General features: G+C 48.3%; 1 protein-coding gene across 4 annotated transcripts in view; it reads right to left on the bottom strand.

Annotated features, from left to right (window-relative positions):
• LOC144159654 (A disintegrin and metalloproteinase with thrombospondin motifs like) overlaps window positions 1-16,676 on the bottom strand; it is a 305,956-nt gene that overhangs the window by 24,117 nt on the left and 265,163 nt on the right. For all 4 annotated transcript variants that reach the window (XM_077691280.1, XM_077691279.1, XM_077691281.1 and 1 more), the window contains exons 3-7: window positions 14,854-15,147; window positions 14,328-14,435; window positions 10,094-11,003; window positions 7,067-7,311; window positions 1,532-1,636 (exon numbers count right to left, since the gene is read on the bottom strand). In XM_077691280.1, the coding sequence (XP_077547406.1) occupies window positions 1,532-1,636; window positions 7,067-7,311; window positions 10,094-11,003; window positions 14,328-14,435; window positions 14,854-15,147 (1,662 nt within the window). The remainder of the gene's footprint in view (window positions 1-1,531; window positions 1,637-7,066; window positions 7,312-10,093; window positions 11,004-14,327; window positions 14,436-14,853; window positions 15,148-16,676) is intronic.

Genomic DNA, 16,676 nt, shown 5'->3' with positions numbered 1-16,676 from the left:
TAGTTGCCTCTGATCCCGTGCAGCTGGATGTCTCTACCACCAGCTGCACCACGAACTCACAACTAATAATCTTAGGGTGCATCACACGCACTACCGTGTCTATAGCACCCCTTGTTCTGGCGTGGCATGTTCCGATCTGTTTGACCTTATGCTGGTACGTGTAGCTTATGTCGACACGAAAAATGCCCCCTCTACTCTGAGCAGGCACAGCCTACGCATACCACCTGAAACACTGTTTCTTGTTGGCCTGGGCATTCGTGGCGCCTTTCCTTGTTCTAATCGGGCAACCAGCAGATCCCATCACTAGTGATTATGCTACACATTTTGAGATCGCCTGTGTTCTCTCGGCCCTCTTATGATGCGTATTTTCTTTTGTACGACGTAGCCCCGCATCTCAGTGTCCTTAGGTGACCTTTCCTACTTCTTACGAGCAATCGACGACCGTTTTTGGAACCTAGTAATTATGTTTACCACAAGGTGGCCACCACTCATCATGCGCACACCAAATGATTTAGAAAGAAGCTAAACTAAGGCGCTCAGCGATGAGGTGTTAATGTACATGCCGGATAATTATCTTGGCTGGGACGGTGTGCTACCTTCTGTAACATTTGCGAATAATTCTTCGGACCACAATGCTGCCGATTACGCTCCGTTATACTTTCTATACCAACGAGAGCAGGGTCTGCACATGGACGCCTTGCCACGTGAGTCGGCTATTCCGTCCGCACAATATGCGCTAAATCCCACTTCTGAAGCTGATCAGGCCCGCCAAGTTCCAAGTGCAAGGGTTTCTGCATCAAAGATGGCTCAAACGTCTCAGTGAAATCACCGACACCATATGGCGCACTTCCCGCCTGGCTTCTTTGTCCTATACTATGGAATCCTTCACGTCGCGTCGACCCCCTGAGAAGCTCCTGTCCCGTCATGTTTGCCCTTATTTGGTCATGTCACTGACGTCACATAGGAAATTCTTTCTGGTTTTACCTTGCGGTCGCGTGAGAACTTGCTGAATGATATCGTCCATGTTTAATGCCTCAGATCACACTACTCTCGGGACCCAAATATAACAGCCGCCCCACTCCTTCCTCGTCTGCACCCAAATGGTGCTGCAGGCCCCAGGCTGAGGAAGAAGGTCGAGCGTCTAACAAGCCATTTTGAAGCTCGACCGAAGACCAGCCTGTGAGCGCAGCCCCATTGGTGGCTGGCTCGTGCGATACGACAAAAACGACGCTCTGCGCTAAGAAATATCAAGTTCCTAGCCTGAGAAGCGGCGGCTTTGGTCCGCGACTAGCAGAGTCCAAAACGTCATGGATTTCCTGGCTCAAGCTCTAGAGCGGAGAATTCACTTCGGCTGTGCTCGCGAAAGTTGTGCTAAAATTGAACCGACATCCTGAGCCCGTACTTGGAGTAGGCACTTTGTAAGAAATATTTTTTTCTAAGTCAAGCTATCGAAATATCTTAAGTATGGACACCGTACCAACTTACGGCGGCGGCCGAGGCTTTGCCCTGGCCGCGCATGTGCAGTACTTACTTGACCGTCTCCGCACGGTGATCCTTCGGCTGCCGGTCGGTACGACACGCAGTAGCCGGACGAACTATCGTAGCAGAACAGCTGGGCGCACACGCGAGAGTCCTTCTGCATGGGTCACGAGAGAGAGGGAGAGAAGACATTGAAAAAAAAAGCATGTTTTCATTTGCATAGTAGGCAAAATACGAGCTAGCCTTATGGAGTCGGGTTTATATTAGTTGCCGTGTAGATTGTAACATTAATAAATTTAATACATCGTAGCATTGCAGGTTGGCGAAAAAAATGCAGATAACGGTTCAGTGAAGTGGAATTTCCACAAAGACAATGCCAAAACATTTTATTCGCTGTCTTAGGTAGCAAAAAATTTAGACAAAATCCTCTAAAGGTTGTTCAGTGAATCTGAGGCGTGTATTGGTTTGATCTAGAAAATGGTTGCCGCCATGAGAGTTTTTCGATTGAAACAGTTTTGAATTATTTTGCTTGCGTCGTCGACCTGCTTAAGCTGATTTCTGAGAGCCTACCGAGTCCCAGTAATCTGCCAAAATATGCGCAGAGTACGCCTCCTGTTACAGCAGAAGCTAACGTCGATTGTAACCCAGGGCATTTTTAAACTTTCCTCCTTACGGAATATTTCTCGCGGCCAGCCGTAGTGCAGTGCGCTTTAGATTGTAGCGCGTAGAGTAAGTACATAGTTGAAATGAGAGAGTATCCTTCCACTTCTATAGCTGCGCAAGTGCCGACTATCGCAGCGCCATTCCTTGGTAGGCGGTTATTCAAAGCTGCGCTCGTCCCTTACGGCGGCTGTTTACGCTCTAGGAAACTCACCCCACAACCACGGGACAGCCCCGGTCCTTCTTGAGAGGCATCTCGCGCCCGCGTTTTCTATAGTCGCAATGCTTGATATCGGCGGGCCGGGATTTTCGTGAATTAAACGTCGTATTCCAAGTGCAACGTAGTTCAGCAGAACACTACTAACCAATTATACACGTATGTTTTGCCTCAATAGTTCGCAAAGTTCATTTCGCGCTGAACATTATTACATGTATGAACATTGTAGCCTTAATACTCTAGTGGCGTTTGCAGCTCTGCGGTCCCTGCGGCATAAAAAAGCGACTCTAGAAACCAAGGAAACAGTCTGGATTACTTGTAGGTAGTCAAAAATGGATCACATTCATGTAATCGGTCAAGTAATATAGAAATTGCAGAATATATAAAAAAACTCTTTACTCTGAATTGATACATGACAACAAAAAGCGTGGGATCCACTAGACACGGCAAAAGTGATGAAAACATTGAGAAAATGGAATAAAAGAGACGTGCGTAGAGCTCTTGGATGACCTTTACAAGGGATGCACGGCCAAGATAGTACTTCATAAGAACCGACAAACAGTCCCTGTCAGGAAGGGTGACAGACAAGGAGGCACTATTCCTCCAAATTTTTTTCACAGGCTGTTGACAGGGCGTACAGGAAGTTTGATTGCTAAACTAGTAAAGGATGTAACTAAATTGTAGAATATTTAATCCACTTGAGATTAGCGACGCCATTGTCTTGTTTAGTGAGTCTGGAGAACACCTGCAAATAGTGCTCCACAAAATGTGCTCAAAGCGCTCATAGCATCGCAGATAAATGTGGCTAAATCAACAGTAGTGGAAAACAGACGTGCAGCACGCCTCACCTGTGACATGGGGAACAAAATGGTTGAGGCGGGGGATGAGCAAAACTATATTGGAAAAGTTTTCAGCGCCGATCCAAACCACCAATGAACACCAGGCGTAGAGTTAGTCTAGGCTGCAGTGCATTCGGCATGCAGTGTCAATGGCCGCTATTCAATAGCGAGGCGCGCATGCAGGCAACCATGTGAATGCGCCGTCACTGGTTACGTCGGTCTCCACGAGATGGCGGTACTTGTCCGTGTCCGTGCTAAGCGCATGATATGGGTTGGACATTCCAACCTCTAGCCCGCCGAACGCAAATTAATGCCTCGACTCAAATGTGAGTGCGATAAATAACAACTCTGTTGGCACCACCGTTGAGAATCGGGTTGAAACGGAGCAGACGACGCACGCCGGTGTTATTTTTGTTCTTCGGCGTGCGGCCGCAGTGGCATAAGCTGCGCCATGTTTGTGGCGCTTCGGCCATGGCCGTGGCCATTTCAGTGTTGCCAAATGAAGAAATTGACAGCTAAACTTTTCAATGAATACCGGCTATAGCTCTGTAGAATAAGGGTATACAACCAATGCGCACTGCTGGCGATGACTTATGGGCAGAAACGTGCCGCCTTACTAAATGCGTTGAAAGAAAACTTAGGTCAGCCAAGCAGGGTGACGTTGGGGATAGGAATCGAGAGGCTTGTGTTAGTGAGCAAACTGTGGTGAAAGGCCTTTTTGTGCAAATTAAGGAAAAGAGGGAGATGGACTTGGGCCGGGCAGGTAATATGTGGAGAACCGACAAGCGGTAGACCATCCGGGTAGCAGAGCGGCTGCCGAGAGACGGGACTTGGACGTAGGGCAAGTCAACAAGTTCGAAGGAAAAAAGGAAATTGTTGGGCTAAGAATTGGTCCGTCCATCGCAGAGTAGGAGTGGTCGGAAGTCTATACGAAAGGCCTTCGCCATAATGTGGGCATAAACAGGTTGGTTATGATAATAATGATTAATTCACCGTATATTGCAAAAGAATATTTTGTTCGGCAAGTTGGTACTGGAATTTTGACAAAGACTTACAAAATTCGCAGTGAAAACAGTTAAGAGTCAGCGCTTGTTCTGTGTGTCTTGTAAACTTTCGTACAAAATTTCGCGTTGTTATGAGTTCAGTTTCCGTACGTTGCAACGAGCTTTTTTCCTAAATAGATGCACTCACGATGTTCAGTTATGTTCAGTGAAGTGTAAATTGCCAGTTGGAACTGATTATACCTACAGTAAACAAAGGATGGACTCAGAAAGTTTTTTTAACATCGCACGCAATGCTCTCCACAGGAGAACAACCTGCGAACCGATGGAAAACACCGCTGTAAACTGATTTGTGTATATTCATTTCATCCATTGGACGTCCTCAGAACGAAAAGCGCCTGCAGGTGGAAAAACATGGTGCGCAGTACTTTCATACCATATTTAATCCCGTTTGGTCACTTAGGGCGCAATGGTCGGCATTCTAGTCGGCACGGCCAGAAAGATGTACAGACATGTCTAGACTTGTCAACTGCGTAAGCACTCTTGCACGCCGTTCTTGACCTAAAGTCTTCCTGCCAAAATACAAACTCTCTCTCTCTCTTTTTCGTTCTCTCACTACCTTAAATTCTGCACCTTCGACTAACAAGGCACAATGACACTATCAAAATAATTATATGTGTTTATTTCGTCAATTTTGCATTTTTTTTTGAACCTACAGTGTGTTACATGTTTGGTGCTGTAGCACACTCGGCCAAGAATGTTTACGCATTAAAACGACTTCAATACCACTACCTATATCGATTATTAAACTCGACGCTGTTTAGCAAATCATTTTTTTTCGTGGTCACATTAATAATCCCAAGTAAATGCCGAGTGCACTTGAGCGCGTGCCTCACGGCGACCGCCAGGCAGTTAAAAAAACCCAAGAAAATGCCCAGCACTTGTGTGTGCGTGCCTCGCCGCGACCTCCAAACGTCCCCGGCGCACGCTTGTCAAGCCGAGCATACCCACTTAGGGAGGATGGGTCAACATTGGCAAAAAAAAAAAAATCTCCAGCGTTCACTGTAATCGTGAGAGAGAGAGAAAACTTTAATGAATACTGAAGAGGTTAGCCCCACAAACGGCGGGGCTTGCTACTTCAGATGGGGGTGAACATAGCGAGGTGAAAAAAAAAAAAAAGAAGAGGGGGAGAAGTGCGCACCAACAATGAATAAGAGGGAGAAGAAAATAAAATCAGTTCGGAACGTAGAAAAAATTACAGCACTAGGAGAAAAATCTGAGGATCCCAAGTTTAAAGAACATCGGTTAGTCCCGTGTCAGACAGAAAAGTTAAGAGAGCCTTTGTCCCTCGCGCCGCGTCAGCGTGATTTTGCCACGGACCAAGAAGGTGACGCAGCTCTAGAGAGTGTCCTCGTAGCAGTCGTGTCAACACTCGCTGGGAAAGAGAAAAAAAAAATAGCAGTGGCTTAGCTCGGCTATGCCAGGATATACGTAGCGTGAGCTAAGGTTCAGCTCGTTTTTCTTAGGTTTCCTGGTTGTCGAGGATTAGCTTATTATCATGCTTGCTGCTGCTAAAACGATTTCCAATCCAATCCAATCCGATCCAATCCAATCCAATCCAATCCAATCCAATCCAATTCAATTCAATCCAATCGAAATCCAATTCAATCCAATCCAGTCCGGCCCGGTCCGGTCCAGTGCAGTCACTGCTCCTCGAGCATGCGCAGTACGGCTGTCCAGGAGCAACGCGAAACGGCTATCAAGCGGCTCCTGCGCAGCGTCAGACTTGGCTACTGCGCAACGGAGGCGCAGAGCTAGGCACGCGCCGGCGCCAGTGCGTCTGCCGCGGCTATGACGTCCTCCTCTGGAATGCGCAGACCCGGTTCTCTACACACCCGTACTCCAATTGGATTGGATTTCAATCCAACACAATCCCATTTAATACAATCCAATCCAATCCAAATCAAATCAAATTAAATACAGTCCAAGCCAATCCAAACCTATCCGATCCAAACCAATCCAATGCTCCTCGCGCTTGCGCAGACGGCCCTTCACGAAACACGCGAAACCGCTCAACCTCGGCTAGTGTAGCTTACGCTGCAAAACTGCGGCGCTCGCCGCAATCGTGGTAACGCTTGCTCGGAACGAGAAAGACGCGTCATAGCGTGCGCCCCTCGAAGTTAATGTCCAATGATTATCCCCCCAAAAATGAAGGAAGCGCACACTTAAAGCAACAATGATGGAGTAAAGGTAGTTGCGGCAGCGAAGAAGCAAATCGACTGCAATCTTGGACCTATACCATCGTGATGGTCGTGAACGTTGCGTGCTGCTTCGCTAACTGCAAGTATTACGCGTTAGTGTAAGCTTCCTTCGTTTTCTTTTTTTCATTATTGCTGGGCACATGCAAGAAAATCCTCCAAGTCGATTCACTTAATGTTATCATCTCAATTTACAGGGGCGAGTCCATGTTTCATGCGAAGAAGACAGTTGTCTTGATACTCCTGCAATGCTTACTTGATTGATTGATTGTAGGTATTAACGCGCCGACGCAACGCAGGCGATGAGGCGCGCCGTAGTGGAGGGCTCCGGATTAATTTTGACCACCTGGGGATCTTTAACGTGCGCCGAAATCTCGTACACACGGGCGTTTTTGCTTTTCGCCTCCATCAGAAAAGCGGCCGCCGCGGCCGGGAATCGAACCCGCGACCTCGTGCTCAGCAGCGCAACGCCTTAGCCACTGAGCCACCGCGGCGGGTTTACTTACTCTTGTCTACGCCATTGTACCCCGATTCAAAGCGAGCGGATTCTACTGGGTGGCATGTTCTGTATGGCTGTGTTTAGGAATAGAGCCCGAGCTCGGGCGGACGCACGAAGCAGGCGGTGGTTCCGCGGTCCCTGCGGCACTGGTCGTCGAGGCTAAGCATGGATCCGGGCAGCATGCGCGCCAGCAGCTGGTTCTCGTGCGGGTAGTTGTAGAGGCAGGAGGCCGTCTCGCCCAGCAGGAAGTGGCGGAACTGCTGCACGCTGCACGAGGACCACCGGAAGCCCCGCTCCGTGTGCCGGAGGTCGCTCATGATGAAGCCGTCCTCCCACGGACACCGCTGGGCGCCGGGACCTGGGCGGGGAATGAGGAACAAGCCCCCGGTTGGCGAGCATGGCCCCATCATCTGTGCCAGTTGCTACATTTCTCGATAGAACGGAGGTCAAGACAAACAAGACACGTGCCTTTGCGTCCATCGCGCGTCAGGGTGTGTAGACCACGTCAAAGCAGCGTGTGAAGCGGAAGACAATGGGTGGTGGCATTCTTTCTGTAGTTTAAAGTAATGCTAAGAGTAGGGCCATTGTCAAGCGTGGGATGCTGCTTGCTTCTGCCGCGGATGAAGAATATGAGGCCGAACCTTTGCAGGAGCGCAGCTTTGCTTTACCGGGTTATATAAGGGGAAGCAGGGCATTGAACCTTCGGCGCACATCGTCATGGGCCGGCAGGAGCAAGACTTGTTTCTATGCTCACGCATTGACTATGGTGGAAAGTCAGCAAATGCAGAGATTAAAATGTGTTGTTGGGCTAGTTGGTGCATTATGAATTACGAAATTTGCGCCAACTGGACATACAGAGGAAGGAAGACAAACAATGCGCCACTCACAACTATTTATTTGCAGGAAAAGAAGATGCCTTAAATAGGCTTCTAACGGAACATAAAACCATAAAAGCAGATAGTAAAAGCGATAACACCACCACAATGCTAAGATCTCGCCTACCGCATGCTGTCTAAAAAACGAAATTCATTGCTAAAAAGTGATAATGGATGCACCCCTCGCAATTTTTTTTAATGAAGAACGCTTCTGAAAGCTCACGCGCCGCAGTGTCACGGCTTCTGTCAATGATAATAGTTTCTTTAAGGCGCGGCGTACAACCACAATAACGGCAATGAATGGGTAAGTGTGATCCAGTGCCGTTCTTGATTGATAAATCCTGTTGTCTGAGGTGATCATTAATGCAGCGTCCACTTTGCCCAATATATGCCTTGTCACATATTAGCGGTATCTGGTAAACAACGCCAACTTTTCATCCCACGTACTTCATGGCGTGTTTATTCCCGCATGGATTAGGCTTCCTTTTTCCGCTGATACGGCTGCACAACCCTCCTAGCTGGCGTGGTGCGGAAAACACAATGGGCACCCGATATTTCGTAGGTTTTATGTTATGTTAGAAGCCTATTTAATGCATCTTCTTTTCCTGCAAATAAATAGTTGTGAGTTGCGCATTGTTTGTCTTCCTTCCTCTGTATGTCCAGTTAGCGCAAATTTCCTAATTCATAATGCAGACATGCGGGTACCTTTCGCTAAGACGTTCTTAGCTCTCGTTTCAAAAGTAGCTTTCGATATCACCGTAATCTATATATAGAACACTGTAACCGAGACACTTTCATTCGTACTACAGATTCGTCCAGCCAAATTTATCAAAGTTTGGGGACATGATTAAATACTATCGATGCACTGTGGACTGAAAAACATTCGAATTTGTATTTAAAACTTCTTATAAACCTCATTATATAACCAATTTGATCTCGTCAGATCACAGTCATAAATCGTAGGCTACACAGTCTGGAAGAAATAATTTGAATTCCCGTGTTCCAATTTATGAGTTCAAATGAAGACAAAGGGGAGTGATTCATAGAATAAATTCGCGATCTCTTTTTTTCCCACCATGGGGTGATAGCGAACGGAGTGTGAAGTCATGTGCCTTCCTCGGCCTTCTTTGCCTGGAGCTGAATATATTCAGGCCTGTGCAATGAAGGTGAGCTCAGATCACATTCAAACTCGGCACAATAAGCCAGTTAATATTCCACCATGCTCTGTAAAAATTTGATCCGGTTTGATACAGTTTTGAGTGATCTAAGTCAGAGGAGATCCCTCAACTACCGTAGGCCTAGCATCTGGCCCCACGGAAAAGGCTCAAGCCCACCTTAATCTAAGCTGGACGCTTCCAACATCGGACTTTCTCCTTCCACAATGTCCTCGAACTCCGATATTCAGCTGCTGCCTTCAGCGGACAACGCAAGCAATTTAAAGAAGCGCAAGTTGAGCGATACCAACACGCATCCACCGCAAGGAACCACCTCAACTTTCACTTCGGCTACGAATGTTCCTCAAGCAGGCAATACCGAAGACGGTTGGACATATGTTTCCCGATCGCCTTCCTCTTGGAAACAGATCCGAGTTCCCAGTAACCTTGAGGAACTTTTCAATACTCGCGATAATTTTGTCCCAGGCTTACTTTGCATTCAAGGCGACCTCATGAGCATCGCATCACGATTCGCTCAAACGTTTATTTTTATCAAACGTGAAAGGGTTTCCTGGTAGTCCTCAGATAACGGTCACTACTGCGCGAAGTGATAGCGATAGTGGTTTTTTTTCCTGGCAAGGCTCTTTCTGTGCGCTATTTGTCGCCAAATATTTATTCAACCGGCATCAACTGTAGCGAATCACAGCATTACAAAGCGCTAAATAAAGTAACGTAGATCTTTTGGTCACTCACTTTTCTAGTCCCTGCTAAGAAATTTGATGTTTGCTTGGAACTTCACCTATGTGATTTTCCGTAAGAGGGCTCTCAACACCATTCAAGCCCAGTATTACAAGTCTGCGACATCATCTCAGGTGATTACAAACCAGGCAGCCTGTAATTTTTGGTCTTCCTCTCCCATCATCACTAAAACATCCTTTAGGTCGTCCTCACAACTTCAAGTACTAAGGAAGAAATAGAGCGTATCGTGACGAGAAGGAGAAAGACGCCGCTGAGTGCACTTTCTGTGGCATCCTTGCTTTCTACTTCAAACTGACTGTTCGTGCAGTACCGCAAAAAAATCTAGCTCAGTGGTGATTAAGGAATGTGGTACCTCCGAGGTATCCGGGTGCCGGCGATCCGTCGTGGACGCAGCCGAGCAGGTGGCCGACCTCGTGCGCGGCCACGATGATGCCCGAGAAGCCCCCGCTGTCCTCGATGATGGCTACGCTGTTGACCTTCTCCAGCCTCTTGTTGACCACGCACGCCCCGCCCACGTACGCGAAGCCCGCCGTGCCGCGGTTGCAGCGGCCGCCCTCCAGGTGGCGCCGACACATGTCCAGCTTGGTGACCACCACGGCCAGGTCGTAGGTGGGCAGCCTGTCCTCGCGGTACAGGTACTTGCCCATGTCTGTCAGCGCGCCGGCCACGTCGATGGCGTCCTCGTTGGGCGCCCGCAGCCGGTTCCGCTCCAGGTACGGCGTCGCGTCCCGGTCCTTGGCCACGATCATGCCGGCAAGGCTGATCTTGACCCGCGGACTCGTCAAGAGCCTGTACCGCAGGTCGACGCCGTTCCAGAAGCTCACCAGGTAGCGCTTTATGTCCGTGTGGCTACGGCCGTGCAGGATGTAGGTGTCGTAGTCGACGATGAGCAGGATCTCGGGCCACACCGTGTCCGGATCGGAGCCCGGAGCTCGCCGCCGCCGAGACTTGCGTCCGCCGCTGAAACGCGGCGGAACAGTCGGCGCTGTCCGGTTCCTGATGAGCGTGTACTTGAAGATGCTTTCGTCGAGGTGAGCGTAGTCGCTCAGCGTGGCCCCGCCCGCTTTCGCGTCCTCGCCTCCCCCAGCGGAAGAGACGCCGCTGCCGAGTCGCTTGAAGACGACGTGTCGCGGGGAGGGGTCTTCGTCCAGGAAGCCCTCGTCGTCGGCGCTTCCCCGGGCGTCGTAGTAGGTTTCGTCCGCGCTGATGTTTATCCTCGTGGGAAGTGGGGCGATCGCCAGGTCCTCTCCGAGAGTCCCCTCCTGGAAGTTTTCGTGTTTAGAGGTGGCGGAAGGAGAACATTTCTGGGTTGGGTTGGCTCCTTTTCTGAGTGTCATTTTACTTGCCCAGTATTGCTGCCTTCCTTCAAATGTGGCCTAGTTTAAGGGAGCATTTCTTCGTGGGAGGTTATTTCCCATTAAAGTTTGCTCGGGTACCTACGATCCATATATGTACCGTCTGTTGTTGCTGTAGCTTGGTGCTAATTCATAAATCACTTTTTATAGGAGTAATTTTAGGTTGCCTAAGCTATGTTTGTTTGATTTAGCCGCCGGGAGCTCGGAAACGCTTCGATAAGGTACAGTTCACACAACTTTGACCGATGGAGGAATAGTTTTTTTTTTCTTTTCGGCAAGAAAGGCAGGTGGAATGCATGCGTACTTACCGAAAGGACAGGCTTTTAATGTCGGTGTATAACGACCTTTCAAATATTTCTTCGTAACGTTCAATAAGTAATCACAAAAAGAGCTTATGTCACAGTTGTGCTTTCTAGAATAACACAAGTCCTCGAGCATAGTTCAGCAGTTATTATGATTCTAGCGCATCAATACTCACTTGAATTGTACTTGAATTCTTTAATATTTTCACACCACAATATTTTTCAAGGGCACCGGGAAGAAAGTTCGTTCCAACCAAAAATTGGCATTGCTTCAGTACAGAACTTCGTTCACTTTTTTTCCCCTAAAACCTGTCTAGGTGTATCCCCGTTAGGCAAGCGGCAGTCCATGATACTTGAGTCTTACTCATTCGCAGGGCTCTTTCGGTCATAATAACTGGGGATCCCTCTAAAAGCCTTTTGGGTGCTGGGCTCACCGCCCTGTCTTTTCCCTTGCATCCCCTGTGACCGCTCGCTGCAAACGTAGCTTTCTTCAAATCACGCAAAAAGACCATATGCAGTGACTACAGTCCCTTCAAATTTTTGTTCGGAGAATGGCGCATGTCTTAACGATATATTGGGCAATCCTCAGTTTTCGAAAATGCGTTTAACATCATCTTACGAACAACATAGTGCGAAATGGCATCAAACAGAACTATTTTCTCGCATTCCGATTAGTACTTCGTTAGAATGGGTGCGTTCGCTAATGAATGGGCGGCGAATGATGTCTTCGCCGGCGTAAAACATTGCATGCCTGGAAATAGGACAACAAAACAATGATGTACTTGAGGTACTATACGGGTCATGCAGCCAAATAAATAGGGTCCTGCTGTGGCGTCATAGAGCGTGGCGTATAACTAAGAAGTATGTAACTTCAAGTTAGAATGTTTGTAAGGCCCCCTAATGTGCTGTGGGTATACAAGTAAGTCAGGTTTTACATACTGAGGCTGGTATTCACACTACTATGAATATTACAGCCCATTCATCTATAGCCGCTCCTAATGTATCTATTACAGAACGCATAGTGTTGATACATTGGGCCTAATTACACGTCACACCAAAGTTGACGTAGTCTACCAACCATTGAGGGACAGGCAGTTCTGCCGCTTCTGAATGACCGTTTGAACGACCTCAAATTACATTAGAAAGAGACACTAAAAAAGAAAAAACAGAAAAAGGCAAGGGATGGTTAAAGGTAGCACGAGCAGTTCTCACCATGAGTCACGAACTGCTCTCCCCACCTTTCTAAGCAAGATACACCTGCTCAAGCATTTGAGCACAACGTATAACACTGGCTTACGCGCTGTCTTACGCTGGCTTACACTGGCTTATTAACAACATTGCAGCAACGTTATTACATACTGCTAAGCATTGTCAGTTTAACAAGAACTACAAAAAAAAAAAAAAAACAGGTATAGCCTAAAAGTCTTCAATAGCAACTCCTTAATTTCCGACCGTCCGCTTTAATAGTTTCGAAATAGACTGTTAAGAGTGGCCGGGCTTCTGCCTCAGTGAAACACTGTGATTCTATTCGCGATAAAACATTCGCTCTTGTTACCCATGTCAAGAGGACATGCTCAGTTTCTCCCTGGGGTGGTACTTGTCAGCAGAGTATACAGCTATGCTTAAACGCAGGACAACCTTGGTTTGAGGGGCTCAAGTCAACGGTTGCAATCGGGCCAACGCCCACGCGATATCTCTTAAGTTTGGTGTGATTAGCATTATTTTTGGTAAGAAATACAACTTTTGCAGTGTCGGTAAATTGCTTGCAAGACTTTGCAATAGCATTGGCGTCTTCAAACTTGTACCGTGATCACTATCTCTGTCCGTGGTCTCTTTTTTTTCACTTAAAGAAGGGGCGTGGTCTACATCGACACGCGCGAATGCAAAAATGTTCGTAGAGTGCAGAAAAACCACGAAAATGTATTCTACACACATGTGTTATGTCCTAGGTTGTGTATGCTCCTTTCCGTCATAGTTTTCGGCACTGCACCCTAACCATGAAAGTAGCAAGCCCAGCACTGTGTTGGTTTGACCTCTTCGGTCTCATTAAAGAATCCTTTCATCTCCTCCTTGATCCGCCGCCTTCCTAATCCAATGTAATAGTGCTCCTACTGCAGCGATGGCTGGTCTCGTTATTAGGAAGGAAACAAAACATTGTTATGTTAAACCTGGTAACAATAAACAACGATGATTTCCGCCCCACCGGGGTCATCTCACGTTATGTACTAAGCTCTGTGCCTTGAAAAAAAAAAGATGTACAGTGGTATCGCAGTGTTTAAAAGAGCATTAAAGAATGCGTTATGAGCGAATTTTCGAGGCTGAAGCGGAAAATGAGTCGATCGTTTTGATTTTAAAAAATAAGGGGACGTTTCGCTGTGTAAGTGAGGGTTATGTGCAAGCCTCCGGGACGCGCAAAGCCCGCGCCTTTTGCTGCGGAATTTGTTCGGCTGGTACCCGGTGCTTCCTGCGCTGTGCCTCCGAACAGTGGTGTGCCCGTTAGCGGCAGCTGGCTGTGCACGTGTCCACAGCGTGGCCCTTTGAATCTGCATTATAAAGTAATTCATGTGGGCTTCTCCCGGAAAGGCTGGGCGCGGCTGTCGTTTTCTTTGTGTTTTATTTATGAGGGGCGTCCGCTTTGAACCTCCCCTTTTCCGGCGCCCTCTTTCTTGCTTTCGCCAGAACGCGTTTGCCCTCTCCTCCGCAGGCTTTCCTTTCCAGCCGTTCGCTTCCCTCCACCAGGCTTCCAACTTAATTTCGACAATTTCACAGGCTAGGCACTTCAGTTTGGGTGTAATACCAGTCAGCCTGTCCAGGCTTGTTTTGCGTGTGACGAATACTGATGTTCTTGTACGAGGAGGGAAGAGCATCGTGAAAGTGCCGGCGCGGTCTCCGTGGGTGACGTGTCGTCGGGTATTCACGGGGTCCTCACCATGCGCAGGCGTCCGATCTTGTCCTGACTCAGCACGAGGGCTGCCATATTGCTGTGGTCCTGGTAGGCACCTCCTCCGGGCCAGAGATCATCCGAGGCTTCTTCGTCCTGCACAAGGTTCGAGGGCAGCGGACAGTTAATTGAGCTCGAGCACCGGTGAAGAGAGCCCCTTGGTGACGCGATGAATGACACTTGAAGTCAGGTGCACATTGTAAGCGCATCTTTGTTATCGTCACATGTACAGGTGCTCGATCTACCATGTTCCGAACCAGGAAGGAAAGACGAACTTGGGAGATGCACCCACCCACGTCATTCATTGAGCTGAGGGTTCAATACCGAACCTCGGTGGCCGTTTCTGATTGTTGCCAACTACGAAAGAAATCCGCTGACACGAGTTGCACGTGAAGCTTGGCATGGGGTGTAAATGATTCGCTACTCCTCCAGAATGGCATCATAGCACAGGCGAAGTCTTCGTTACCTCTGTATAGCGAAGCGTGCACGAGGACAGACGTGCTGGTGCGTATACCTTTGCCCTGAGCGGCGTGTAGGCGAGTCCGTTGGGCGTGCTCTCCGCGGCCAGCATCTGGAGCCTGGCGGCGCGCTGCTCGAAGTCCCGGTTCCGTTTGAGCCGCAGGTCGAAGCGGCGCCCGAACGCGCGCAGCGACACGGCCCTCCGGTCTCCGGCCCCCGCCGCCGTGTCCCGCTGCGTGCGCTGGTGCCTCCGGGCGCGCAGCTGGACCAGCTCGTACGGGGGAACCTGGTCCCGAGACGCCACGCGGAACACGCGCCGGATCTCGGAGTCCGACAGCCGATCGTGCACCTGTGGAACAGCAGCAGGAGAGCAGCGTTGTCAGCCATACTCAAAGGAGATGAATGGCCTAAGTACCAGTAAATGTAAGCACGTCCGTCACCCACATACCGACGCTGTCGTGAGCAACGTGATTACCAAAGCGAAGGTCTTGCAAGATGACGCTTTACCCTGTTGGGTACTGAAACGCTTCCACGGTGAGAAAAACCTTAGAGCATTGGTCACTATTGGCGGCGAGATGTTTGGGTGGCGCCCTCTGGCTCTGACGTCGGCTTAGGGACTCACGCTGCTGTCGTCTGCTACACTCCGCTTGTGAGGGGCAGCAGTACCTGCGCAGGCTGTGCTAAATATCGCCCTCTTTGACGCTTTAGTGCATTAAAAAGCGTATTTCTAGTAATTAAAGTATTTTTGCCAGCTTCTGACACATCTAAATGATTTCAAGCTGTATCTTTCAGAAGTTTGCAACACACGAATCGGCCAGAAGGTCGTGTGTATTTCGTCCTTTCTATCTTATTCGCAAGGTTCAGCGCTTAGAACTCCTCAATAATTATTCAAAATGCGCAGGCTTCCCTACAGTATTTTTGAGATGCTCTTATGAAGACTCAACTCAGAAGACTCAGTCTAATGCTAAGTACCAAACAGCGGGCCTCTACACGCACATCGCAGAGCATCTCTTCTGTTTTCTATTTCTCTCGTTGTTGTTGACTTGTATAAGATGAATGTTCTTCTTTTCTGTGCCCAATGCATCATTTTTCTGCATCGTCACAAAAATCTTATTAGTAAGTTTAGGTATATTTCCGAGGCTCACAAAGGTCGTGTGGATATTTGCTTCAGGCTGTATGGCATACAGCACCTTGTTCCCAAATAGGATTTCGTTATGGCTGCGTGCAAAAAAGTGCATATCCGCAGCGTGCATGGCTTATTAAAATGCAAATACAATGAGAACGTTGGTGGTACGCCACCGCGATCACTCCCTAGACAACGTTGTCCAGAGTATTCGAAGGCGGCTTTTGTGCCCGGAGTTTCTATCGTACCATCGTTATCATAACAAACTACTCTCAACCAGAAAAATTATGACATGATTACGGTGTTGAAGGCTTCATATACTCGCTAACGAACGCAATAAATAGAACACGTGCATATTTCACAAGAATCGAAACCGATCAAGATTTCCAAGCAGTTCTTCATTGTTTTCCAACCCGTCCATGCGTAAACAACAAATTCCGGCCTACTCGGGATGGCGTTCTATGAATTAAAGAAAATTACTGTTACTCTCGTGTCCTGAAATGAGGACCCGGGCCACTAGTCATGCACCTCGATTTTACTGTTAAACTTTTCTCCGCCTCCTTCTCCTCCTTCTCCTCCTGAGTGCAGTTTTCCTGTAAAGCATATCGGAATATTGGGAAGCAGTGGAAAATGCACCGAAATATCCCTCCAGGTCTCAACTCACATAGTGTAACTCTATCTTTACTGCAGATGTGACTTGTTTTGCTCAATAAACCTCCATACTGGTTAGAAGCCTGGTATAAAACCAGCACGCG

Source organism: Haemaphysalis longicornis, unplaced genomic scaffold, assembly GCF_048455015.1.
Source record: "Haemaphysalis longicornis isolate Haplotype H1 unplaced genomic scaffold, Haemaphysalis longicornis Haplotype H1 scaffold_10, whole genome shotgun sequence".
NCBI lineage: Eukaryota > Metazoa > Arthropoda > Arachnida > Ixodida > Ixodidae > Haemaphysalis > Haemaphysalis longicornis.
Note: the sequence above shows the minus strand (reverse complement) of the source record. Positions and strands in the feature narration are given on the sequence as shown.